The sequence below is a fragment of the Balaenoptera physalus genome (genome assembly GCF_965194825.1).
Source record: "Balaenoptera physalus genome assembly, chromosome: 13".
In the NCBI taxonomy this organism is placed as follows: Eukaryota; Metazoa; Chordata; class Mammalia; order Artiodactyla; family Balaenopteridae; genus Balaenoptera; species Balaenoptera physalus.
In genome coordinates, this window is record NC_138892.1 from 105,554,414 (window position 1) to 105,578,552 (window position 24,139).

A 24,139-nucleotide genomic window follows, 5' to 3' on the forward strand; every position below is an offset into this window, starting at 1 on the left:
CTATGTCTCACCTTCTTCAGCTGGAAAACAGGAATTGTAACTTCTGCAGCGTGGAATTGCTCTAAAGATCAAAGTGAGAGACTGGATGTCTCATGAGCTGTGCAAGCCGACGAGTCCCAAGTCCCAAGAACTTGGTCAACGTTTACCTTTACCGCCCACAGACCAGGAGGGGTGAGGGGCTGCAGGCAGTGCTGAGCAGACACGGAGGGTGCAGTGCAGAGGGCTCCTCTGGCTGGGGCCTGGGGTGTGAGGTGGTCAAGGTCAACGACGCACCTAGGGGGCCAGGACAGGGCCTGGGCTCCCTGTCCCCACCACCTCCAAAGCTGACCCCCATGACCGTATGGGAAGGTTTCCTAGGAAGCCGCAGGCCCATGGCCCCTGCAGGGCTGCCACACTCTCCAATCATCACACCAGTCAGCTGCTGTGACAGGGCCACTCCCCTGGCCTAACTGCTGCTTCTCCTCCCCTCGCCAGCCCTACCCCCCGCACCCCCAGCCGGTCCCCTGAACAGCTCTTGCTTTCCCCTTTATCTTCTCCACTCACTGGGGTAATTAAGAATGATCTGCTAATTATGCAGGTAGCTGATTGAGGCCTCCTAACCTTGGAAGGCACCAGGTGCGCTCAGCAGGGAGAAGAGCGGGGAGCGGGGAGCCGAGGAAGGGCCCAAGGAGAGGAAGGAGGAAGTGAGGAGGAGGAGGAAGAGTGGGGAGGTGGAAAGGGAGGAAGAGGGGAAGAGGGGAGAAAGGAAGAGGACAAGAAGAAGAGAGGAAGGGAAGAAGCCTCGCAGAGGCCGAGTGGCCAGGCTGGGGCCACGGAGAGGGCAAGTGACAGCAGCCACCGCCCATGCCCGTCACAGTCTGCCCTGCTCCTGCCGCCCCTCTGCCCGTCATGGAAGTCGTGTGGAGCAGGGGACGTCTCTGGGCAGGTACCCTGGGGCTGGCTTCTCCCAGGTGATGATGGGCAGGTGAGGGCAGGTCTGCTAGGCAGGGGGACAAGCCAGGGAGGGGCTGCAAGGAGCGGGTCCCAGTGCCCGCAAGGGCCCTGCCATCCTGTCTCTGCGGGCTCCGCCCACCGGGCCGAGCAGGAGGAAGGAACCGGCTGGGGACGCTGACCTTCCACGTGCTCACCTGCCTGGGGGCACAGGCTCCGGTGGGGCTGAGGGGCTGGGCCTGCGCCTGAGCTGGGGGAGAGGGGGGGAGCAGAGACATCAAGCATTTCTTCGTCACCCGCCGCCTCTCCTTCTCGAGAGGAGCACGTTCAAGGGGAGAGGCTCCGAGCTGGGGTCCCATCCCACAGCAAAAGCCCGTGAGAACAGAGGCGCCCCTGCTGCAGAATGGGGGGCGGGGCTCGGCACTCCCCACTCCCTGTCGTCCCCAACTCCTCCCTCCCCTTCATCCTGTTCCCAATCTGTCATCTCGTCCTGTCGTTATTCCATTTGCAGTGTCTCCTATCCGCCCCCCCTACCTGCAGCCCCCCTGGACCGCAGCCTCTCCCTGCCCACAGCGTGGCTCCCCTCCTCATCCCCTGGGATGGCTGCCTGCTGAACCTTCCCCAGACGCTTCTGTCCCATCGCTTCCGGCTCAAGAACCTATCCGGGCTCCCAAAACCCTGGGCTCAAGCTCAAAGCCCCATCCAGCCGGGCGAAGCCCCCCGGCCCTGACTCACATGTCCCAGCTCTCCCCTCAGCCACATCCTCTTGCCCGCTCCTTCCACCAGGGACCGTCCCCAGCGCTGTAGGGACGTAAAGCAGCGAGAGAGGAGGGGTAAAGCAGCGAGAGAGGAGGGCTCCGAGGGCACAGACACACGGAGGGCGGACTTCCAGCCCCGTCCTGCAGTGAAGGAGTGGACCTTCGGGACAGGCGGCACTCAGGTACTCAGGGCCCCGCGGCCCGGGGCGCACCACCCTCCAGTCAGGCCTCAAGCCTTTGGCACTCATTTCCGGGCCCCAGCGGAGGGCCCTCAGGCGGCGTTCCCCCCCCCCCCGAGGGGCCCCGTTCGCACCCCTCCTTCAGGAGGCCTTCCCTGACCTCGGGGAGCAGGCGCTGGTTTTCCTCTCTAGCATCTGCTCCCTCCTCGTTCTGTAGCAGCCTGCTTCCTATGGGGCCGCCATCGCTCCCACAGGCTCGGTCCCCGCACTTTGGGTGGGGCTAAACCCAGGGCCTGGGGGTAAGGCATGTGACCAAGGTCTGAGCCAGCTGCTGTGTCACCCTCCCCACCACCCCGGCCCCAGCCACTGGCTCTGGGACGGCCATGAGAACCAGGCCAGGCCAGTGGGAGGGCGGGACTTCCGAGGGAATGCCGCTGCAGAGGAAGACATTCTTTCCTGCTGGACCTGAGCCTGAGTATGAACTCTGGGCCTACTGGTTACCTTGCAAGAGCGAGGCCTGTCTGGGAATGGGGCCAACCCAGAAGCAGCGAGCAGGGATGGGATGAAAGCAAAACCAGGCCCTGATGACAGCATTTAGCCCTGCAGCTCCAAAGGCTGCTCTATGAACTGGTTACTTCTGCTTATTGGTCTGGGGAGTCTGACTGATAAATGTGCTGCCAGTTGTCTCTCTCTCCTCTAGGCCCCTAGGAGCTCACACAGTTCATGCTACGCGGCTCAGAATCAGCTCAGATGGCTGTTTTTCCACCCTAGACGACATCCCTGAGGACAGGAACCCCATGCCACACACCATTAGTATCCCTCTGACCTGAATGCCGGGCACGTGGTGGGGGATCAATGGTGGGACCTGGAACCCAGCGGTGAGGGGAGCCTGGACGCAGGTACCAGGCTCCTGGGAGCATCCTACCATCCCTGGGCCATGCCGAGCCTATGTTCAACCAACTTGCCACTCCCTCCCCATGAGATGGCCGTCCTGCCCTCTGCTCACCCCTTCCAGGGGCAGAGGAACGTGAAAACGTCCACTGGTGCCAATCACCAGGAAGGGAAAGGAAAGTATGCTAAAAGTCCAGCGCTCCCCTTACAGAAAGGCAAGCATGCAGGCGCAGTCCTGCTGAGGAAACACAAGTATCTCTGATGGACTGTTTCTGGCGTCCGTTTCAATCACGAGGTGTGAGGTGGCCATAATCTGGGACCAATGGCTCTTAAAGGCCTGTGTCCTCTGGCTTACGTGTTCCTTGGGCATATTTAGCACAAAAATTAGCACAGAAGGGGCACCTAACACTTTCTATAACTACTGATAGCAGGTTAATGGAGGGCCAGAATAGGCAGCAAATGAGCAGAGATGATGTCACCAGATCATAGGAAGGAACATTTACTGAATGCTTACTATATGCCAGGCACTTCAATTCCTTTGCACGTTTCAATTCATTTCATCTTAACAACAATTCTCTGAGGAAGGTACCATTATTATTGACAATTTATAGATGGGAACACTGAGACTTAGCAAGGTTCAGTAACTTGCCCGAGGTTACGGAGCAAGCAAATGGGGAAGCCAGATTGGAGCCCAGGAAGTCTGCTCCAGAGTCAACCCCCTTAACTACTTCGGGGCACCGCCCTCGGGTACATTTACATCTGGGATAGGCTTGAGGCAGGCAGGTGCATTAGTGGGCAACTCAGCGGCAAAAGTCAGGTGGATCTAATGTTTGGACTGTGTCCAGCTGCAGACAGTGACTCCACTGTATGCCCCCATTGGGGAAGGCTTCTGGGAAGAGGTGGAATTCCAGTTGCTGGGGGAGGAGACTGCATGCTGCAGCAGTCGGGGTTCCTGGTCCGGGGTACAAGCAGGGGACGGTGTGGGAGACCTGACTAGGGGAGGGACCTGAGTCAGACAGTCAAATACTCCAGCCTTCAGGGGGCACGGTGTGGGCACCCAGGAAGGAGAAGCTCTACGCCCCTCTCAGCTTGCTCATGGCCAGAGAAAGATAGGACCCGTATACAGGACAGAGGGTTGAATGAGTGAATACACTCAGGTCAGTGGTGGCACACAGTTAATGTGACGCAAATATTAGTTGTTACAAAAATATTAAAAATAGGTTTTCCCACAATTGTAATTAACTAACATGCAATTAATCAATTAGAGTCTGTCTCTGCTCCTGGAGTATATCCTCTGGCTGGGCAGAGATGCTGCCTTAGTCGTTGCTGTAACTAAAGAGAGTAGCACAGAGCCCTGCACACAAGAAGTGCTGGATGAATATTCGCTGACTGCGGGAATAAGCAAAGGAACAGGGCCCCCCAGTGGGGGAACAGCATGAGCTGGGAGAGCTGCACCACCGCTGGGCGGATGCACAGGGAACCCAGGGGCCAAGAGGGACAGGAGGTAGTGAGCTCTTATGGTAACATTAGAAGCTGGGCACCCAGCCTGGCCCCTTGGGCACAAGAAAGCCAGCTGGGTCGCCCTCAGGACCAAGAATCACCAAAAGGGGTGCTCTGAGAGGGTGCATTCTGGGATTGGAGAGACGACTGCCCAGCGCGGGGAGCAGCCCCCGATCAGGTGAGGGCGGTAGCAGCACCCACCTGCTGAAGATGTCTCCGGAGACCTTCTGTAGGTGCTGCAGGGCATCCGCCACCTGCTGGATGGCCTCCTCTCGCCGCAGGTCTGGCTGTATGAGGGGCACCGCGTAGGTCTGATCGGCCAGTGGATGCTGGGTCCCCGTGGGGGTCATGGTGCCTGGGGGTGGGAACTGAGCATCAGGACTACCCGCACACCCACCTGCCACGGGGGAAGGTGACGGGCACACAGCGCCCCGCCCAGCGGTCTGCATGGGGCGGGGGGACACAGCACTGGGTGGGAGGCTGGGAGCTCACAGGAGCTGGTGTTCTTGTTGGGTGAACGAGGGAGGGAAGTTGCTAAGGACCAGAGACTGATGTGAAGCATTCAGAGGAGGTGCAACACGGACTGGCTGCCGGAAGGCGCTTGGAACCCAGCTAGGCACCCCTTCCCCACCTCATCTCACTTCAACCTCCAAAGCCTGGATGAACAAGAAAGAAACCCTGGCTGCAGAGTGAAAAAGAGGGAAGGGTTTGGGGGGAAAGTTGCCTGTGTCAACTGCCAAACGGTACCTGGGTCTGGGAAAGCACAGACAATGTGGACTCGAGCGTCCTTCTCACTCCGGCCCCGGAGGACCTGCTCCCGAGACAGGACAGGCAGTGGCTGGAGACTCCAGGGTTAAGGATGTCCGGGCTCTGCTCTCCCAGGCCAGAGCTAAGGGGGGCCAGGAGGAAGGAGGGGCACATGGGGGCAGGGGACAGGAGGAAAAACACTCCTTCGAACTGCAAGAGGGGGGCAGAGTCAGTCTATTTATACTGGGTTTAATTAACTCCGCTCCCTGGTGCCACCAAAGCAGCAATCACACTGCAGACGGCACTGATTTGATTGGCAAGAGAGGTATCGGGCAGAATATTAAGGCACCAAGCCCCTATAAACAGGCCTAATCGCAGCCCTTCGGTAGAAGACAGTGAGGAAGACATTAAGCAGGCCTGGCACTGTGCCCCAGACCTGCTCTCCTAGGCACAACGCTGGGGCCCCTGGTTGCAACAGAGGTGTGGGTGGGGCTGGGTGTGACATGGAGGCTTCATTTGAGTTTCAAGTGCTGTGTGACCTGGGGTAAGTTGTTTGCCTCCTCTGAATCTCTGATTCTTTCCATTTCTCATCCTACAGACTGAGAATGGCACTGCCCTCTGAGAAGTGGTTATTCTCCATGCTTCACGCCAATCTCCTCAGCATGCTGGAGCTTATCCTCTGCTCCCTCTGTTGGCCTCCCCTGCCCTTCCTTCTACCCAACTTGCTCTTGCCTACCCTTCCTAGGCCAGCACTTCTCCTGATCCGAGATGCCCATTCTGCTCTCCAAGTTTTTCTCCAGCAGTGAGCTCCTCAGCTTCCTAGACCTGAACCTGCCGAGAATCCTCACCAGGGCCCAGGAGTAACTCCTCACCTCCCCACTTCTCTTCCCGCCTAACAAATGACCAAAGAGGAGCCAGCTGATCCCACACCACCTGAGGAACCTAACCCTCTGGGAACTCGCATGCCTTTCAAAAATCCCCACCCCAGTCCCCCTTTGCATTTACACTGATGCAAATCTGCCTGGAGTCCTAACTTAGCTCTGTACCTCAGTTTTCCCATCTGTAAGACAGAGAGGGAGTAAAAGGCAGAAAGAAGGTACTTTCTGGGCTCATCTTGTGATGCATTCCTCATGGTCAGTCACCACACCCTGTGTGTGTGTCCATGCACGACGGGGTAGAACAGGCACAAAGCTCCTAAGCGAGGAAGGAGCAGGTCTGTTCAAGAATTAAGAAACAGTGCAGCTTAGTTTAGCATTTTACTCATTCTGTCTGCTGACAAGTGCTCATCAACTATCAGGTGCCGGCCATGACCACAACAAAGATGAACAGGACGCTATAGTAGCTGTGAAGACAGCCTGGAAAACAAACAGCAGGTCATAAGTGCTCTAATTCAGCCGTGAACCCAGTGCTAGGGGACACTGAGGAAGGAGTGAGTGATAAACCCCTTCTGGGGTCAGGCGAGTCAGGAACAGCTCTCCGCAGAAACTGTACCTCCCTGCCAGTCCCAGGGAGACAGGGCGGGGAGAGCATCCCAGGCAGAAGGGACAGCTGAACAAAGGTGCGTGGGGGAAGGGCAAGTGGTTTGGGCAATGAGGATGAAACCATCCTTGGGTAAGTAGCAGAAAAAGAGGCCGGACTGTGAAAAACACTGAATACCATGGCAAGGAGTGTGGACTTGAGCCTGCAGGCCAGGAACGAAAGCCTCAGACCTGTCGTCCAATATAGGAGCCACTAGCTACATGGGCTATTGAGCACTTGAAATGTAGTCTAGGTGTAAAATATACACCAAATTTCAAACTTCCAAGTAAAAAGAGAATGTAAAATATCTCATTAAAATTTTAAATAGATTACATGTTGAAATGAGCATATTTTAAACACAGTGGGCTAAATAAAACACATAACTAAGTTAATTTCGCCGTTTCCTTTTACTTTTAAAGTCACACATGTGGCTCGCATAATATTTCTATGGGACGGCGCTACCTTAGAGAATCTGGTAAAAACTGTGGATTCTCCCAGAAAAGTGAACACAGAGCAAACCCGCTCTCACAATGCTGTTGATAAATTTCGAAGTGCTCGGGATCCCTCCCGCGACCCACGCCCAACACCCAGCTCGGCTGCAGGCAACTGGGACCCAAGCAGGGTTAAAGCGGTGTGGGGTCATCCAGGGGCCGGGAGGGGTGGCCGCAAAGGGAGGGTCTGAGCATCCACTGCAGCTCGTTCCGAGAGCCGGGCCCTCCCCGCGAACCGACAGGGGCGGGGGGCGCCGACCCGCCCACTGAGGCCCAGGCCGGCGCCGCGAGGCGGCCAGCCAGCCGGCGGCCGAGGCGGAAGTCACGGGGCCCGGGCCTCCCGCGTCGGCTCCCGGCCCGGCGGCGTCGCCCGGAGCCGCTCCCGCCTCCTTCCGTCCCCTCCGTGACCGGCCCCGCTCCCGCCCCGCGCGTCCCGGCCAGGCCCGCGCCCTCACCTGCGCGACGCCCGCCGCTTCCGCTCCGCCCGCTCCGCCTCCCCGGCGCTCCCGGCCCCGAGCTCTGGCCCCGCCTCCAGCCGCCAGTTCCGCTCGCTCGGCGCCGCGGCTCAGGGGCCTTAGCCGCCGGCGCCTCGATCCCTCAGGCCGGAGCTCGCCGCCAGCCCCTCAGCGCCTCCTCGCCCCGCCGCCGGGCACGACCCCGGCGCCCTCTGCCCCTTCTCCCCGCGCAGCCCCGCCCCTCAGCGCGCAGCCCCTCCCCTCTCCGCGCAGCCCCTCCCCTCCCTCCGCGCCCCCTCCACCCACCGGCTCGGCGGCGTACTTGATTGACTGCCCCACCTCTTTCAGCCCGGATTTTCTGGGATTGGGATCTGCGGGCCGAGCTCCCCGCAGAGTCCGCCCAGTGCCCGCCCTGCCTTAAAAAGTATAAATAAATGCCGGACACAAAAGGACAAAGGCTGTAGGAGTCCACGCTGTGCGAGGTGTCCAGAGCCGTCAGATCCAAACAGAACCAGAACGGCGGTTACGGAGGGGGCGTTATTGTTTAGCGGGTACAGAGCTCGTGACGGTCTTCTCCTGGACCACACTTTAGTCGGGCTCCTTTGAATCCTCTTCCAACTAGGCCTCCACTTGCGTCGCCCAGTTTTCGCGAGAATCCTGTTACTCGTTTCAACCAGAACCTCCCCCCACCCCACCCCGCCCTCTTATCTGACCAAATGCCTCCCTCCCCCGTCCCCAGGTGACGTCCCATCCCTCACCTGCCTGCCTGCAGCAAGAATCCTAGCCAAGAATTACCCAACCCTCTTAGTAATTTTCCATCCCCCCCAATCCGGCTCCTTGGCTAAAAGTCCCCACTTGTCCACGCTGTATTTGGAATTGACCCCTGTTCTATACTGACCTCTCTTTTCCCCTGTTGCAAAGTCCTGAATAAAATCTGCTTTTACCCCTTTAATGACTGTGCGGCTCTGGTTTTCTTTGCCATGTCAGTTTGTGATGATGACAAAGTTCTGGAGATTGGTAGTGGTGATGGTTGCACCACGATGTAATGTATGTAATGCCACCGAACTGTCCATTTAGAAGTGGTTAAAATGGTAAATTTTGTGTTACGTTTTTGTTACGCCAAGAAAAAAAAAGCTCGATGGTTTTAAAAAAGACTTTTAAAAAGTTAAATATATAAAGCAAGCGCCTGTCCAGAGATCCTGCAATAGTCCTTCGTGGGGTCCATTGGCCTGCCTCATGGAGGCCAATGGCTCCTCTCTTTTAGGGTTGCCAGATAAAAATACAGGACGCCAATGTCATCTGAATTTCAGAGGAAAAAAAACCAAATAGTTTTCTATTTTTTTTAGTATAAGTATGTCCCAAACAAAGCATGGGACACATTTACACTAAAAAAATCATTCCTTGTTTATTTAAAATTCAGAATTAAGTGTTTATATTTTTATTTGCTAAATCTGGCCACCCTACTCTCTTCCTAATACTCTCCGAATTTTGCCCTCCTTCCCTGCCGTGCCTCCGCGTCCGTCCCTGGGAGAGAGTTAGGTTGAACACCCCAATGACTTGAGGCTGTAGCACATGGTTCCCACCAATGGTGGGTAAGAGATGGGTTTGCACCTGTATTATAGACTGAATGTGTGCCCCCGCCCCAAATTAATACGTTAACACCCTAATCCCCAGTGTGACGGTATTTGGGCCAGGGCCTTTGGGAGGTAATTAGGGTTAGATGAGGTCATGAGGGTGGGGTCCCCACGATGGGGACCCTTATGAGAAGGGATACTCTCTACCACTAAGGACACAGGGAAAAGGCAGCCATCACAAATCAGGAAGAGAGCTCTCTCCAGGAACCAAATCAGCCGGCACCTTAATCTTGGACTTTCCAGCCTCCAGAACTGTGAAAAATAAATGTATGCTGTTTAAGCCACTCTATGGTATTTTGTTTCTGACTAATACAACCTGCAAGCCCATTTCCCCCTCACTCCACCTGAGCAATGACTAAGCAGCTTAAGGTATCCGGACAGAAAGCTCGCAGGCTTGGGGCTCCGCCCCTCATCCTCTGTGCGACCTTGGGCAAGTCATCTGATGGGGCCTCAGCTGCCCGATTTATAAACTGCAGTTAAGAGTGCTTGCCCTGCCTCCTTTAGAGAGCTGCAGATAAAGGGCATCTAAGTGCTCTGTGATCTGTAAAGTGTACTCGAACACAAAAGACTCCGGGATGTCTGTCTGTACATAGACACGTGCCCACATACCCCACATCACACATCCAACCTGGCTGTGTTTTCTCACAAAAGTGCTGCAAGACAGCACCCCCAGTCCAGAGCAGCCAGTTCACCCTCCAGACCGTTCACCCACGCTTCATCAAAGTTCTCTACCAAATCTACTGGTCACAGGCTCCTCTCAGACTTAATTTTAAAGATTTCCTGGGACTTCCCTGGCGGTCCAGTGGATAAGACTCTGTGCTCCCAATGCAGGGGACCTGGCTTCCATCCCTGGTCAGGGAACTAGATCCCACACGCATGCCACAACTAAGAGTTCTCATGCCACAACTAAGGAGCCCACCTGCTGCAACTAAGGAGCTGGTGAGCCGCAACTAAGGAGCCCTGGAGCCGCAACTAAGGAGCCCGCCTGCTGCAACTAAGACCCAGTGCAACCTAATTAATTAATCAATTAAAAAATAATAATAAAATAAAGATTTCCTAGGAGCTGGACTGCAAAGACATTTCACCTCAGCCACTTGAGCTGCAGTGGGAACCTTTGACCTCAGTCTGGATAAAGAAAAGCTAAGTGTCATCTTAACATGTGGACACTGGGGCCCCACCTGCCTCTGCTAGCCCAGCGTGTAATGCTATTTATATGAAACATCCAGAAAAGGAAAATCCACAGAGAATGCAGATTGGTGGTTTCCAAGAGCTGAGGGAAAGGGATAATGCGAAATGGCTGCTTAACGGGTATAAGGTTTAATTTTTTAATTTTTGGCCACGCTGCACAGCATGCGGGGATCTTAGTTCCCTGATCAGCGATCGAACCGGTGCCCCATGCAGTGGAAGCACGAGGTCTTAACCACTGGACCACCAGGGAAGTCCCGGTTATAAGGTTTTATTTTGGGGGTGATGAAAGGTTTTGGAGCCACACAGAAAGAGCGGTTGCACGACATTGTGAATGCACTAAATGTCACTGAATTGTTCACTTTAAGACAGTTTTATGTGGCTTTCACCTCACTTTAAAAAACAACACTGGGGCTTCCCTGGTGGCGCAGTGGTTGAGAATCTGCCTGCCAATGCAGGGGACACGGGTTCGAGCCCTGGTCTGGGAAGATCCCACATGCCGCGGAGCAACTGGGCCCGTGAGCCACAATTACTGAGCCTGCGCGTCTGGAGCCTGTGCTCCGCAACAAGAGAGGCCACGATAGTGAGAGGCCCACGCACCGCGATGAAGAGTGGCCCCCGCTTGCCGCAACTAGAGAAAGCCCTCGCACAGAAACGAAGACCCAACATAGCAATCAATCAATCAATCAATAAATCTTTAAAAAACAAAAAACAAAACTGAAAGACAATGCTGGGGCATAAGAAGCGCTGTCCAAGCACTAGTTGTGATTATCCTGCATTCCCCGACCTCACCCATGCGAGGGCTGAGCCTGTGTCTTGCACTTCTGTACTCTCCTTGCTGTGGAGCCTGCACTGGAAGGGGCAGGGAGGCCACTGGCCGAGGGCCTCTTCTGTGTGTCCCCTAGGGATTCCTTTTTTTTCCTTCAGAAGGAGGATGAGGAACACAACAGTGTCCCTTGTCACTGTCCTCTCAGCACACGTTTACTGAGCGCTTGCTCTGTGCCTTCAAACAAGTCAGAGAAACAGCCCCTGGAGCGGCTGATGGCCAGCGTGCGATGGAGTTCTGAGAGCAGCCGGTCGGGGAGCACAGGCGCTGGGGAGCGGGAGCTGGGGCCCGCATTCACGTAGGAGCGTGTTCATTTGTGCCAAACAGGAACTTCACCGCCGGGCTCTAAGCCTTAGAAGTTTCATTTTCCATATATCGACCACACCGTCTTTATCCAGTCCTCTGTTGATGGACACTTAGGTTGCTTCCATGTCCTGGCTCTTGTAAATAGTGCTGCAAGGAACATTGGGGTGCATGTATCTTTTTGAATTATGGCTTTCTCCGTGTATATGGAATATTACTCAGCCATGAAAAGGAATGAAATTGTGCCATTTGCAGAGCCGTGGATGGACCTAGAGACTGTCATACAGAGTGAAGTAAGTCAGAAAGAGAAAAACAAATATCGTATAATATCGCTCATATGTGGAATCTAGAAAAATGGTACAGATGAACTTATTTGCAAAGCAGAAATAGAGACACAGATGTAGAGAACAAACTTATGGATACCAAGGGGGGAAGGGGGGGGTAGGACGAATTGGGAGATTGGGATTGACATATATACACTACTATGTATAAAATAAATAACTAACGAGGACCTACTGTATAGCACAGAGAACTCTACTCAGTGCTCTGTGGTGACCTAAATGGGAAGGAAATCCAGAAAAGAGGGGATATATGTATACGTATAACTGATTCACTTTGCTGTACAGCGGAAACTGACACAACATTGTAAAGCAACTATACTCCAATAAAAAGTAATTTAAAAAATTTAAAAAACAAAAAAAAAGAAATTTCATTTTCCATGTTACAGGAGAACTGGAGGTAAGCAGAACGGGGCTGATCTGTGGTACCTTTAGGAACCTAGACTCTTCTTTCTACTGCGCCTTAGCACATGGCTCTCATCCTTATGGCTGTAATATGTGTGCTCCGTTCCGGACATTGCGTCTGACTTCCAGGTGGGAAGAAAGGAAGGACAAAGCAAAATGGTAAAATGCAGATGTGAGCCCAATCTTCTTCTTTTTAAGAAAGATTCCCTAACAATCTCCATCCAGCAACTTCTTCTTACATCTTATTGGCCAGGAATGGACCAGGTGACTGCAGCCAGCTACAAAGGAGTCTTGGGACATGAGTATTTGTAACTGGGGATACTACTTCCCTGAACAAAATAGGGATTCTATTAGGAAGGAGAGGATAGAAGGAGGGTAGTCAACTGTGCAGTGTCTGCTGGAGACACCTAACCTTTGTTCAGGTTTGCTCAGAGAAGGATTTCTGAAGGATGCAATGCCAGAGATGAAGCTTAAAGATGAGCAGGAGTTACCCCAGGGAAGGAGGGTGGGGTTATAGGCATTCCATGAACACAAGACGGCAGGAGTCTATTCATTAAGGTAAGGCTAGCTGCTGCAACAAAGTGAAAGCAGTTCCATCACTTCTCACTAATGGGACACCCACATCCATGCATGGCTTTCCTTCGTGCTTTAATTCAGGCACCTGAGTTCTCTCCATCTATGGCTCTGCCGCCTTCACCATGGGGCTTCTGGGGTTGGGGAGGGAAAGAACATGAAGAGCACGTGGGAGTTTTGATGGCACAGGCCTGGCAGCAGCCTGGATTACTCTTGCTCATCTTCCACTGGCAAGACCCTGTTCAAATGGCCACATCTAGGTGCAGGGGAGGCTGGGAAATACAGTCCATCTATAGATGAGCCAGCTTCTGCTACAGTGATCAGGAGGCGAGAAAATGTGCAGCTGGTGTGGAGCGGGACGTGACACAAGACCAGAAGCAGTTTGGTGTTGCTGAAGTTCAAGGCAGAGGGGAGGTGGGGATGAGATTAGGGAAGTAGTAGGAACCAGACCACAATACTGGGTACCGTTTCTGGAGCTCCTGCTCTGTGCCGGGCAATGCACCTAGTACTTTACATCTATAATCTCAGTTATGATAGGGTGTCTGACCTGTGGAGAAGAGGTGGGAGATCTTCTGTGTATATTTGCTTTGTATAACAATCCTATTTCCTAACGAGTATATAGAGTTTCACTGTGTGCAAAGCACATGTATGTATACAATATTTATAAGAATTTGGTGAGGAAAATAGTCCCGTCATTCCTATGTACATTGGGGGGAAGATGAGGGTTTGAGAACTTGTCCCAAGTTCAGCCAGGTCCACCTGTTAATAAACACCTCACCCATTCTATTATATCACCTCCCAAAGAGGGTCTCATGTGTCATAGTAGGGAGTTGGGACTTGAGCCTGAAGTCTAACGGCCGATGCGCTCGGAAGAAGCCATCCCTTTCTGATGCTAAAATTGGACTCCCTCAGATTTGCTCAGACTTACCTGTCATCGGTGGCATCGGCGGGGGTGGGGGAGGGCTCGGGGGGCAGGAAGGACTTGGTGAAACCATGAACTCGTCCTTCCTGGGGCAGCACCTGGCTCTCCCAGCGGAGGAAGTTCTCCGTTTTCAGAGGGAAGGGGGCAGGGAGAGTCCATGCCTCCCTCTGAGTCCAAAATGACCCCCCTGCGGACCTTACAGCTCTCCTGCCACCCCCAATCCCAGCCTCCTCTGCAGCCTCGAAGGACCAGGGCTGGGAACAGAGGGCGGGGCGCAGGCAGGGCCACCAGTAACACGGTACTTTCAGAGGACCACAAACGTATTTTCATTAAAGTCAGAAGAAAAGTGAACCTCAGATTGAAGAAGATATTTTAATACATAATATTAATATAGTCATCTGTGTACCAACATAGAAAATATGATTTTTAATTTTTTTTATGGAGTAAGGTCCCCACGAAGGCAAAAGGACCCACCTAGTCTATGAAAGTTGTGATGAGATTGGTGTGTGTGTGTGCGTGTGTGTCTGCGCGCGTGTGTGTGCACGCGTGTGTGTTTCAAGGCAGAGACTGAGGGCCTAGGGCTTCGGGCTCTGACTCTCCAGCTCGTAGCCTGGCAGGCTGCCTGCGTCCTCCTGCTAAACCCCACGCGCCAGGACGTGCTCTAAGGAACCTGGACCCCACAGCCTGGTGCTCAACACCCTGCGTGGATCTGCATTTCAGGAGCCGCACCCCCTTCCTGGCACGGTGTCCACCGCTCTGAAATCCCACCGTGTGGGAGCTGCACACAGGGCAGCAGGACTAATCCTTGAAATAACTCAGGGAGGATTATCCCCGCCTCTCAGTAGCAGCGAGGCCGGGTTGGTTCCCAGGGAGGGGGAGGGCAGAGCAGGGGGGCTGCCCACAGTGGGAAGACGGGGAAAGGTGAATGCCCAGCAGAGAGGCTTCCAGACTGGACCAGGCAAGGAGGGGGTCCTGAGGGGTGGGGCTAAATCTCAGAGGTGGGATTATGCAAATCAATTCCGGCCAGAGATCTGAAGCTTGGAAAAACCCAGACTGGGGGAAAGAATTTAATTCATAAAAATTTAAAAGTATGAAATATAAAAGAATCCCTTAAAGTGCTTATTTAACAACCAAATCATTCCAACACAATGAACCATACGTAAAATGTACCTCCCCCCAGCCCCTCACTTACACCCCGAGGAGCCCCTCTTCTCTCCACCATCCTACCACCCAGGCTTGGATGCCTTCCCGTCCTCCTTTCCGTCTCACTGACCCAGCAAATTTTGAAGTCCCACCTCCTCCAGGGGGCGACTGGAGGACAAGGCCCGATTTCCTGGGCCCCCAATCTGTAGGGGGAATATGTCTCCGGATCCTGAATTTGCCTTTGCAAATTGGCTTTCTGATATGCTGATGTCTGTACGTGGAGACAATTTTGGTAGGAGGACCAGGTAGGTGAAAGTGTGCCAGGGGAGCAGGGACGCCTATGAGTCATGGGTGGCTCCCACAGGCTGGGGTGTGGGTGGGAAGGGGAGCCCCTTTGAATGGAGATGTGCGCACAGAGGGTCTGGGTAAGTCTGGGTGACTGGAGAGAGCCCGAAGTGGGTGCTGGACCTGGGGCCCAGACAGCAGAGGCTTACACTCTGGTAGTCACTAGTCACAAGTGGGTGTCCGAGCACTGGAAATGCAGCTTGTGTGTGCAACTGAGGAACCGAACTGCTAATGTGCTTAATTTTCACTAAAAATTAATTTAAAAGTTGTTACTCTCTCCATTTAGTTATTGGAAAACATAAGTATTGGTGAGATAGTTTGAATATGTGAACTTACTTTTCAATGTGAATGTTGTGAAATCTGAACACAGGCCATATATTTCCAATAAAAAGTTAGCATCCAAACTGAAATGTGGTGTAAGTGTAAAATACACAGTACACCTCTAGGACTTAGTATGAAAAAAAAGAATTTTTTCAAGGACCTCAGGAATTTTGTACATGATTACATGTTGAAATGATAATATTTTAGATACAAGTTAAATAAATATATTATTGAAATTAATTTCACTTTTTTTTTACTTTTTTAAGATTAAAAAAAGTTTTTTTATTGGAGTATAGTTGATTTACAATATTGTGTTTTTTTCAGGTGTACAGCAAAGTGAATTGGTTATACATATACACGTATCCACTCTTTTTTAGATTCTTTTCCCATAGAGGCCAAAAAATATGGAATGTTTCACAAATCTGCATGGCCTCCTTGTGCAGGGGCCACGCTAATCTTCTCTGTATCGTTCCAATTTTAGTATATGTGCTGCCGAAGCGAGCACTTTTTTTTTACTTTAAAAAATATGGTTACTAGAAATTTAAAAATCATGCATGTTGCTCACATTGTATTTCTGTTGGACAACTCTTCTCTAGAGGGAAAGGCTAAGAGGGACCTAACTGGCTTCAGGTGGCAAGACAGGGTGGAAGGCTCTCTAGGGCAGGGCCAAAGGTAGCTTGATGCCGGGGTGGAGGTTGGGGGTAGGAGGGGAGTGGGGGCTGGAAGAGGGCAGAGACAGCTCGACCTGGCAATGTTGAGAATGTGTTTCATGGGGCCGGCCGTGTCTGCTGTGTGTATCATAAGGCTCAGGTGTCTCTGCACCCCTTCATACCCTCTGTGCCCTCCTCCCCCATCTTCCTTAGGTGCTGGCAGAGTGGGTCTCACCTCCAGCGGTATAACCACCACTGGACCAGAAGCTTCTCCAGCACACAGATCGTGTCTTATTTCTCTTTGTATTCTCAGTCTCAACATCACGTATAAAGACACTTAGCAAGTTTTGCCGACAGAGGGACCGGCAGTCCAAATGCTGTTTGCTTTAGTGGGCTGACACGTGTGTGTTGGGACAGGCCCCCCGAGGGGGGCGGGATGTGAAGGGGAGCGGCTACAGCCTGCTGGGGGTGGGGAGTCCTCGTCCCCTCATCCCTGGGGAAGTGCAGGGGGTGCCCCTCGGAAATGGACAGGAGCCTTGTCTGTGTCAGTTCCCGCAGCACTGTCTGTGTCAATCCTGGGTCTAAGGAAGACCCAACACAGCCAAAAAGAAAATAATTAATTAATTAATTAATTAATTAAAACAAAACCTAAGCAGGGAACACCCAACATTGGCTCAGTGAATTTCAGAACCGCTATGGACCAGCGATTCCTTTGTACCTCTCCTGTTACCCTCCCCTGTTACTTTTCTTTTTTTTTTTTTTTTTTTTTTTAATATTTTATTTATTTATTTATTTATTTATGGCTGTGTTGGGTCTTTGTCTCTGTGTGAGGGCTTTCTCCAGCTGCGGCAAGTGGGGGCCACTCTTCATCGCGGTGCGCGGGCCTCTCACTATCGCGGCCTCTCTTGCTGCGGAGCACAGGCTCCAGACGCGCAGGCTCAGTAATTGTGGCTCACGGGCCCAGTTGCTCTGCGGCATGTGGGATCCTCCCAGACCAGGGCGCGAACCCGTGTTACCTGCATTGGCAGGCAGATTCTCAACCACTGCGCCACCAGGGAAGCCCTCCCCTGTTACTTTTCGAGCAGAAATGTCTGTAGCTGTTGTCCTGCCATGGTATGCTGTGTGTGGGCAGGCAGATAACTTGCATCTTTAGTTGTACAGACCAGGTAAGAGGAATACCTAAAGGAAACTCATCTACACCTAAACCTGATTTAGATGAGATTCTGGACCCTGAGCTTTAAGGTGTCTTGGGAGGGAAGTGAATGTATTTTGCAGGTGCAATGGACATGAGTCATTGAGGGACAGAGGACAGTGTGGACAGACTCTAAGGTGACCCGCATGATCCCACCTCCTGGTACTCACACCATTGTATAACCCCCCGCCCTTGGGTGTGGGCAGGGCCTGTGCCTTGCTTCTAATCAATAAAGCACAGCAAAGATGACGGTATATATGTGATTATGCATCCAGAGTATGTAACATCCATGATCGTTCCACTGGTCTTGCTAGGGCACTGACTCCCTTGCTGGTTTTGAAGAAGGAGGCTGCCGTGTTGCGAGCTGCCATATGGAGAGGGCCATACAGCAAGGAGCTGGGAGACACGTCCAGCTGACGTCCAACAAGAACTGAGGCCTTCCGTCCAGCAGTCGGCAAGGATGTGAAGGCTGCCCCTAGATGAGGACCCAGCCCTGGCCCACAGCTTGACCGCCGTCTTACGGAGGACCCAGTTAAGCTGTGCCCACACTCCCGGTCTTCAGAAGTTATGAGCTGATGTGTGCTGTTTGACGCTGCTAAGTTTCCGATCGTTTGTTCCTAGCAGTAGAGAACTGACACCGCCTACCAGCCCTCCTCAGTCTGAGCCTCACCTGCACCTCTCTGACCTCATCTCCAGCCACCGTGCCCCTGGCTCACTCCACAGTAGCCACAGGGCCCGCTTGCTGATCTCCAAAACCACCAGGCAAGCATCTGCCTCCCAGCCGTGGCATTTGCTGTTCCCTGTTCCTGGAATGCTCTTCCTGCACTTAAAAGCAGGACTCACTCCCTTGCCCCCTTCAGATTATTGCTAAAGTTTTGCCATCACAGTGAGGCCTTCCATGGGCACCCTTTTAAAAATTGCAACCCACCTCTGCCCCAACTCCCATACTCCTTACCCCTCTTTCTTCTTTATTTTTCTCCAATTCTTTTTAAAAATCATTTTGGCTTGTTTTTTTGTTTTTTACTGTTGCATCCCCAGATCACAGGAGGCGCTCATCAAATACTAGCAGAGAAGTTAAATGAACCAGGGAGATTGGTGGAGGCTGCAGCAAGGATAAGGTTAAAGTTAAGATAACAAAGAGGAAGAGACTGAGGCTGGAGGGCATTTTCTGGCTGTCAGATGTCTGCAGAGTCCAACTTCGGACATGCTCTTCCAGGAAACACTCCTCATTATATAAAATATGATCCTGGGAATTCCCTGGCGGTCTAGTGGTTAGGACTCCGCACTCTCATTGCCGAGGGCTGAGATACCATCCCTGATCGGGGGAAACTAAGATCGCACAAGCAGTGCAGCGCAGCGCAGCCAAAGAAAAAGAAAAAGAAAATAGGATCCTGGACTTCCCTGGTGGCGCAGTGGTTGAGAATCTGCCTGCCAATGCAGGGGACACGGGTTCAAGCCCTGGTCTAGGGAAGATCCCACATGCCGCGGAGCAACTGGGCCCGTGAGCCACAACTACTGAGCCTGCGCGTCTGGAGCCTGTGCTCCGCAACGGGAGGGGCCGCGATAGTGAGAGGCCCGCGCACCGCGTTGAAGAATGGCCCCCGCTTGCCGCAACTAGAGAAAGCCCTCGCACAGAAACGAAGACCCAACACAGCCAAAAATAAATAAATAAAATTAAAAAAAAAAAAAAACTGCTTTGTTTTAAAAAAAAATTGGATTTGCTTATAAAAAGAAAATAGGATCCTGCAGGTGGGGAATGGACTGTATAAAATAGCTCTATAAAATAGCAATGACTGGACACATCGAATTACTCCAGGTATGTGAAGAGGCTGACATAACGTTACCCCTGGTAAGTGGTCAGTAGTGAAGGAGGTGCCCCTCGTCAGACCCTCGTTATGCTCATGAAGACACCCAGATTCTCACGTGACCCAGGAACTTGATCCGGGTCACTCAGGTATTTCATTCCCGATCTAGGAATCCGAAAGGAGGTCTCCGGGCTCACCGTCCGCAGCTGGAGAAAGTGTCTCAAGGGAAGTTTCCCTAGGAGCCCGGTCCCCTGGAGTAGGAAGCGGCAGCTGTAGGTCCAAACCCAGCTCTGCCACCAAAGTGCCACATATCCTGGGGCACATGCTCCAGCTGGGAGAGGAGCTGAATGCGGCCACTTTCTGACCAGGCAGAGATGAGGGAGCGAGCTGCTGTTTGCCAGGTGCCCGGGGCCCCGGGTCGACGCACAGAAGGGAGGGCAAGAGGCTCCCACCACGGAGAAGCAGGCCCCCCTGCAGCTGGAGATTTTCCGCCGCAGCAGATCTCACCGTGGCTCTCTGGGTGTCTGACAGGCCCAGGCAGAACCCCCAACCCTGGCCTGTCATCTTGCGAGGGCTCCCTTGGGTACCGTGGGGAGGGGGGCTGGTGGAGGGAATATGGCTGGTTTAGGGCGGAGCCAGCGCAGTGATCCCAGACCATCGGGGATCGGTGACGGGCAAGAAGCGTCATTTTCATACGCAGAGAACAGCACACGGTTTTTCAGATCCGGGCCCAGTCCTCAAGGTCACTGCCTTTCTTCCTCAAAGAATAGGAGCTGGGGTGCTTCTCCTTGCTTGGTGACCACTCTCAGCCATGGGCCCAGGCCTGGTTGATGGCTCTGGGTTCAGGCCCCAGCTTTCCTCCTTAGTACTGTGTGATCTTAGGGAAGGCGCTTCGCTTCTCTGAGCCTCGTGTTTCTCACATGCGAGATGGGGGTGATGACACCTGTTGCCTGTTGGTAAGATTAGCAGCCGCCCGCCCTGCCGCACACATGCTCTTTTCTTCTCACTCTATCCTTTTCACTTAGTGGATCTTATCTATACTCATGGCTTCAGTTTAGAAATTGTGGGTTGTTTTTTTTTTAAGGTTTAAGTTACATGCAGTAAAATTCACAATTTCCGTGTACAGCTCTGAGAGCTTTGACATGCGTATAGCTGTGTAACCACCATCACAATCAAGGTACAGAGTAGTCCCACCGCTCCCGCAAAACCCACGCCCTCACCCCCACCTCTTGCAGTCAGTTCTCCCCCCCTGTGCTCCAGGCTGCCACTGATCTGATTTCCATCACTAAAGATTACTTTTGCCTGTTCTGGCATGTCATGTAAATTGAATTATGCATATGTACTCTTTTATATCTGATTTCTTTCCCTAAGTGTAATATTTCTGAGATTCATCCATTTTGTTACATGTAGCTGTAGTTTGTTTCTTTTTGTTGACAGGTAGTATTTCATTGCGTGGATTCAATTGCGCGGATTCCAGTTGCATGGATACCCACAGTTTGTTCATCCATTCACAACTGAAGCACATTTGGTTTGTTTCATTTTCGGGTTGTTATGAATAATGCTGCAGTGAACATTATTTGCAAGTCTTTGTGTGGACAAATGTTTTTATTTCCGTAGGACAATTATCTAGAAGTGCAATTGCCAGGTATGTGTTTAACTTTTGAAGAAACTGCCTGTTTTCCAAAGTGGTTGTGCAATTTCACATGTCCACCAGTAATGGGTGAACGTTCTGGTTGTTCCACATCCTGGCCAGCATTTAAGTTTGTCAGCCTTAAAAAATTTTTGCCATTCTAGTGAAATGGTACCTCATTATGGTTTTAATTTTGCATTTCTTTAATGACTAATGATGTTGAGCTCTTTTTATGTACATACTGGCCATTTGGAGAATTTGTGAGCTTCCTATTCCAGCCCTTTGCAGGGCTGTAGTTTTTATCAGCTGTTCTCCAGACCTCACTTCTGGGTCCTGGATGAAGATGCCAGTGGCATTCTTGATACTCTGCTGGGACGCCTCAAAGGGAACTTAACTGAACATAAAGGTAAACTCATAACCTTCCCCCTCACCCTTCCTCCATTCTCCAACCTTGGGCTCCATCGCTGATACACGTCTTAGTAAATGACCTCACCGCCCACACAGCGGCACAGACCAGAAGCCTAGGAGTCATTCCCTGTACCCACTCTCCTCTATTCTCCCCCACTCCGTCCACGCCATCACTTTTCCTCCTCCCTGCCTCTTAAATCCATTCAATCCCCTCTCCCCACTGTAGCCTAAGCCACCATCCTCCGTCACCTGGATTATTGCAATAGCCTCCTTTCTAACTAGTCTTTCTCCCTTCAGGATGTTCTAACATTTGTCGATGAAATTCAATTAATTATCAAGTTAAGAAGAAAAAAAGGGATTTTATTCGAGCCAAACTGAGGCTTATTATTACTGTCATTTTGGTCGCACTGCGCAGCTTGTGGGATCTTAGTTCCTTGACCAGGGATTGAACCCAGGCCACAGCAGTGGAAGTGCCAAGTCGTAACTAGTGGACCACCAGGAAATTCCCCAAACTGAGAATTATAACCTGGGAAGCAAAGTCTCATAAAGATCTGAGAACTGTTCCGCCTGTTAGAAGTGGAAGGCACAGTCATACACATTTTCGAGATAAAGGACTGTACATCAAAATGACACACTGATGTTTTACATAAAGCTCACCAAGGATACATAGTCCAGGTAAGTGCATACAAAGTGAGCAGCAAGTCGCCATGACCCCCTGCAGAGCTGGGAAAGAACGTTCTTCTTTTAAGAAGTTACATTGCTAGCATCAGAAGAAAGAAACAAAATTGATCTCCACAGCTAAGAAGGCACTCTCATCTTTGAAAAGTTTTGATTAATGTGTAATGCAGGTGCACACTGCACATTAGGGAGGGAGGGAGAAGGCCCAAACAAACACACAGAGAGAATTTTATGTTAATTTTTTCTTGTCCTGCCTTAAAATATAATTTTTTTTTTTGGCCGCGCCGCATGGCATGTGGGATCTTAGTTCCCTGACCAGGGATCGAACCTGTACCCTCTTCAGTGGAAGCATGGAATCCTAACCACTGGACTGCCAGGGTTTTATTTCATCACACTGTAACAGTGAAAGAACTTTTTAAAAACAGATTTGAGGGTTTCCCTGGTGGCGCAGTGGTTAAGAATCCGCCTGCCAATGCAGGGGATGTGGGTTCGAGCCCTGGTCCAGGAAGATCCCACATGCCGTGGAGCAACTAAGCCCATGTGCCACAAATACTGAGCCTGCACTCTAGAGCCCGCGAGCCACAACTACTGAGCCCACGTGCCACAGCTACTGAAGCCCACGTGCCTAGAGCCCGTGCTCCACAACAAGAGAAGCCACTGCAATGAGAAGCCTGTGTACTGCAACAAAGAGTAGCCCCCGCTCACCACAACTAGAGAAAGCCTGCGCACAGCAACGAGGACCCAACGCAGCCAAAAATAAACAAATAAATAAATAAATTTATTAAAAAAACCCAAAACAAAACAGATTTGATCCCATTTACTCTCCTATTTAGATACTTTGTGTGTGTGTGTGTGTGTGTGTGTGTGTGTGTGTGTGTGTGTGTGTGTGTGCCGGGAATTCTATTTAGATTTTTTGTTTGTTTTTTAATTTTTATTTTTTGGCCATGCCATGCTGCCTGCGGAATCTTAGTTCCCTGGCTAGGGATCGAACCCCCCCCACCACTGCCATGCAGTGGAAGCTCGGAGTCTTAACCACTGGACCGCCAGGGAAGTCCCCTATTTAGATTCTTAATGGCTTTCCATAACTTCTAGGAGAAAGACCAATTCCTAACGGGATTTATAAGACTGGGCCATGTTCCAGCCAGGTGGCTTTCTTTTCCTGGGTTGCCAGTCTCTCTCTTACCTCAGGGCCTTTGCACATGCTGTCCCCTCTGTCTGGAACAGTCATTTCTTGTTCTTTACTTCACTAACACCTGCTTATTCTTCACATTTCTGTTCACACATCACTTCCTCAGGGAAGTCTCCCCTGACCCCAAGGCTAGTTTAGGTCCTGCTACTAGCCCTATAATAGTTTTACTTAGCACTGATCAGCTTATAATGATGTATTTCTAGGATCATTTGGTTAACCTATGTTTCTCTCACTAGACTAGTAGGCTCTATGACGACAGGGACTGTATTTTGTAGATCCTGCGTCCCTGGTACCACACCCCAGGGCCGCTATGTAATGTGTGGGCCCCATGTAAAATGAAAATGCAGGGCCCTGTTCAAGAAGTAGGAAAAAAGTGTCATTAAAGGTAGTAAAATATACAGCTTTTTCTTTTCTCCCGTGTTCTCTTTCTCTCGACTTGTCATAGTATTTAAAAAAAAAAATTTGTTTTTGATTGTAGTTGCCTTACAGTGTTGTGTTAGTTTCTGGTGTATAACAAAGGGATTCAGTTATATTATATATATTTTCCATTATATATCTAATAGAAAAGAATCTAAAAAGAATATATCTATATGTATCTAGATATATTCTTTCAAGATTCTTTTCCATTATAGTTTATTTTTTAAAATATTTTATTGAAGTGTAGTTTGTCATAGTACTTTTATTTGCTCTTTCGTGTTATCCTAAGTTAAAAGGTTAAAAAATAAATTTAAATTATCGTCACGAATTTTCGTTCATCTTTATACTGTATGTTGCAAATTTTAAATGGAAATATGAGCCTTTAGCTGCTATGTGGAATCACCAAAGTCACACAGTTCACGGCGGGTTCATGTGTATGTATTTCATTCTTACGGGAGCAGTGGACGTGCTGCATGAACGAACTCGGACGTTTCTCTATCCCTCCTGACATGCGCCATTCCACCCCAACCCTCCGCCTCCGGTCACTGGTGACTCAGGCAGGGCTGCAAGGAAAGGGAGCTGGCGGCTGCTCTGTCTTTTCCTTTCCTTCCGTGTAACCATTTTCAGCCTAAGCGTTGGTTAATAGGGACGTAACATCAGTAGCAAAGGATGTGATAAGGTTCCTTGGTCATTTGTGTCTCTTCGA

The 24,139-nt window shown here is 51.3% G+C and overlaps 1 protein-coding gene and 1 long non-coding RNA gene across 5 annotated transcripts in view; both read right to left on the reverse strand.

Moving 5' to 3' along the window:
- WASHC1 (WASH complex subunit 1) overlaps positions 1-24,139 on the reverse strand; it is a 54,438-nt gene that overhangs the window by 7,637 nt on the left and 22,662 nt on the right. Inside the window, exons 1-2 of one of the 4 annotated variants that reach the window (XM_082422130.1) lie at positions 7,470-7,696; positions 4,460-4,613 (exon numbers count right to left, since the gene is read on the reverse strand). The exons of 2 other annotated variants lie outside the window; for them this stretch is intronic. In XM_082422130.1, the coding sequence (XP_082278256.1) occupies positions 4,460-4,608 (149 nt within the window). In that variant the 5' untranslated portion in view covers positions 4,609-4,613; positions 7,470-7,696. Of the gene's footprint in view, positions 1-4,459; positions 4,614-7,469; positions 7,697-24,139 lie in introns of those variants that run through there. One more of the 4 variants, XM_082422129.1, reaches the window with a different exon arrangement.
- LOC309641753 lies at positions 39-4,453 on the reverse strand. Its single transcript, XR_014252755.1, has 3 exons — positions 2,002-4,453; positions 1,128-1,180; positions 39-61 (listed from the first exon to the last, which is right to left on the reverse strand). It is a non-coding gene; the product is annotated as an uncharacterized lncRNA (long non-coding RNA).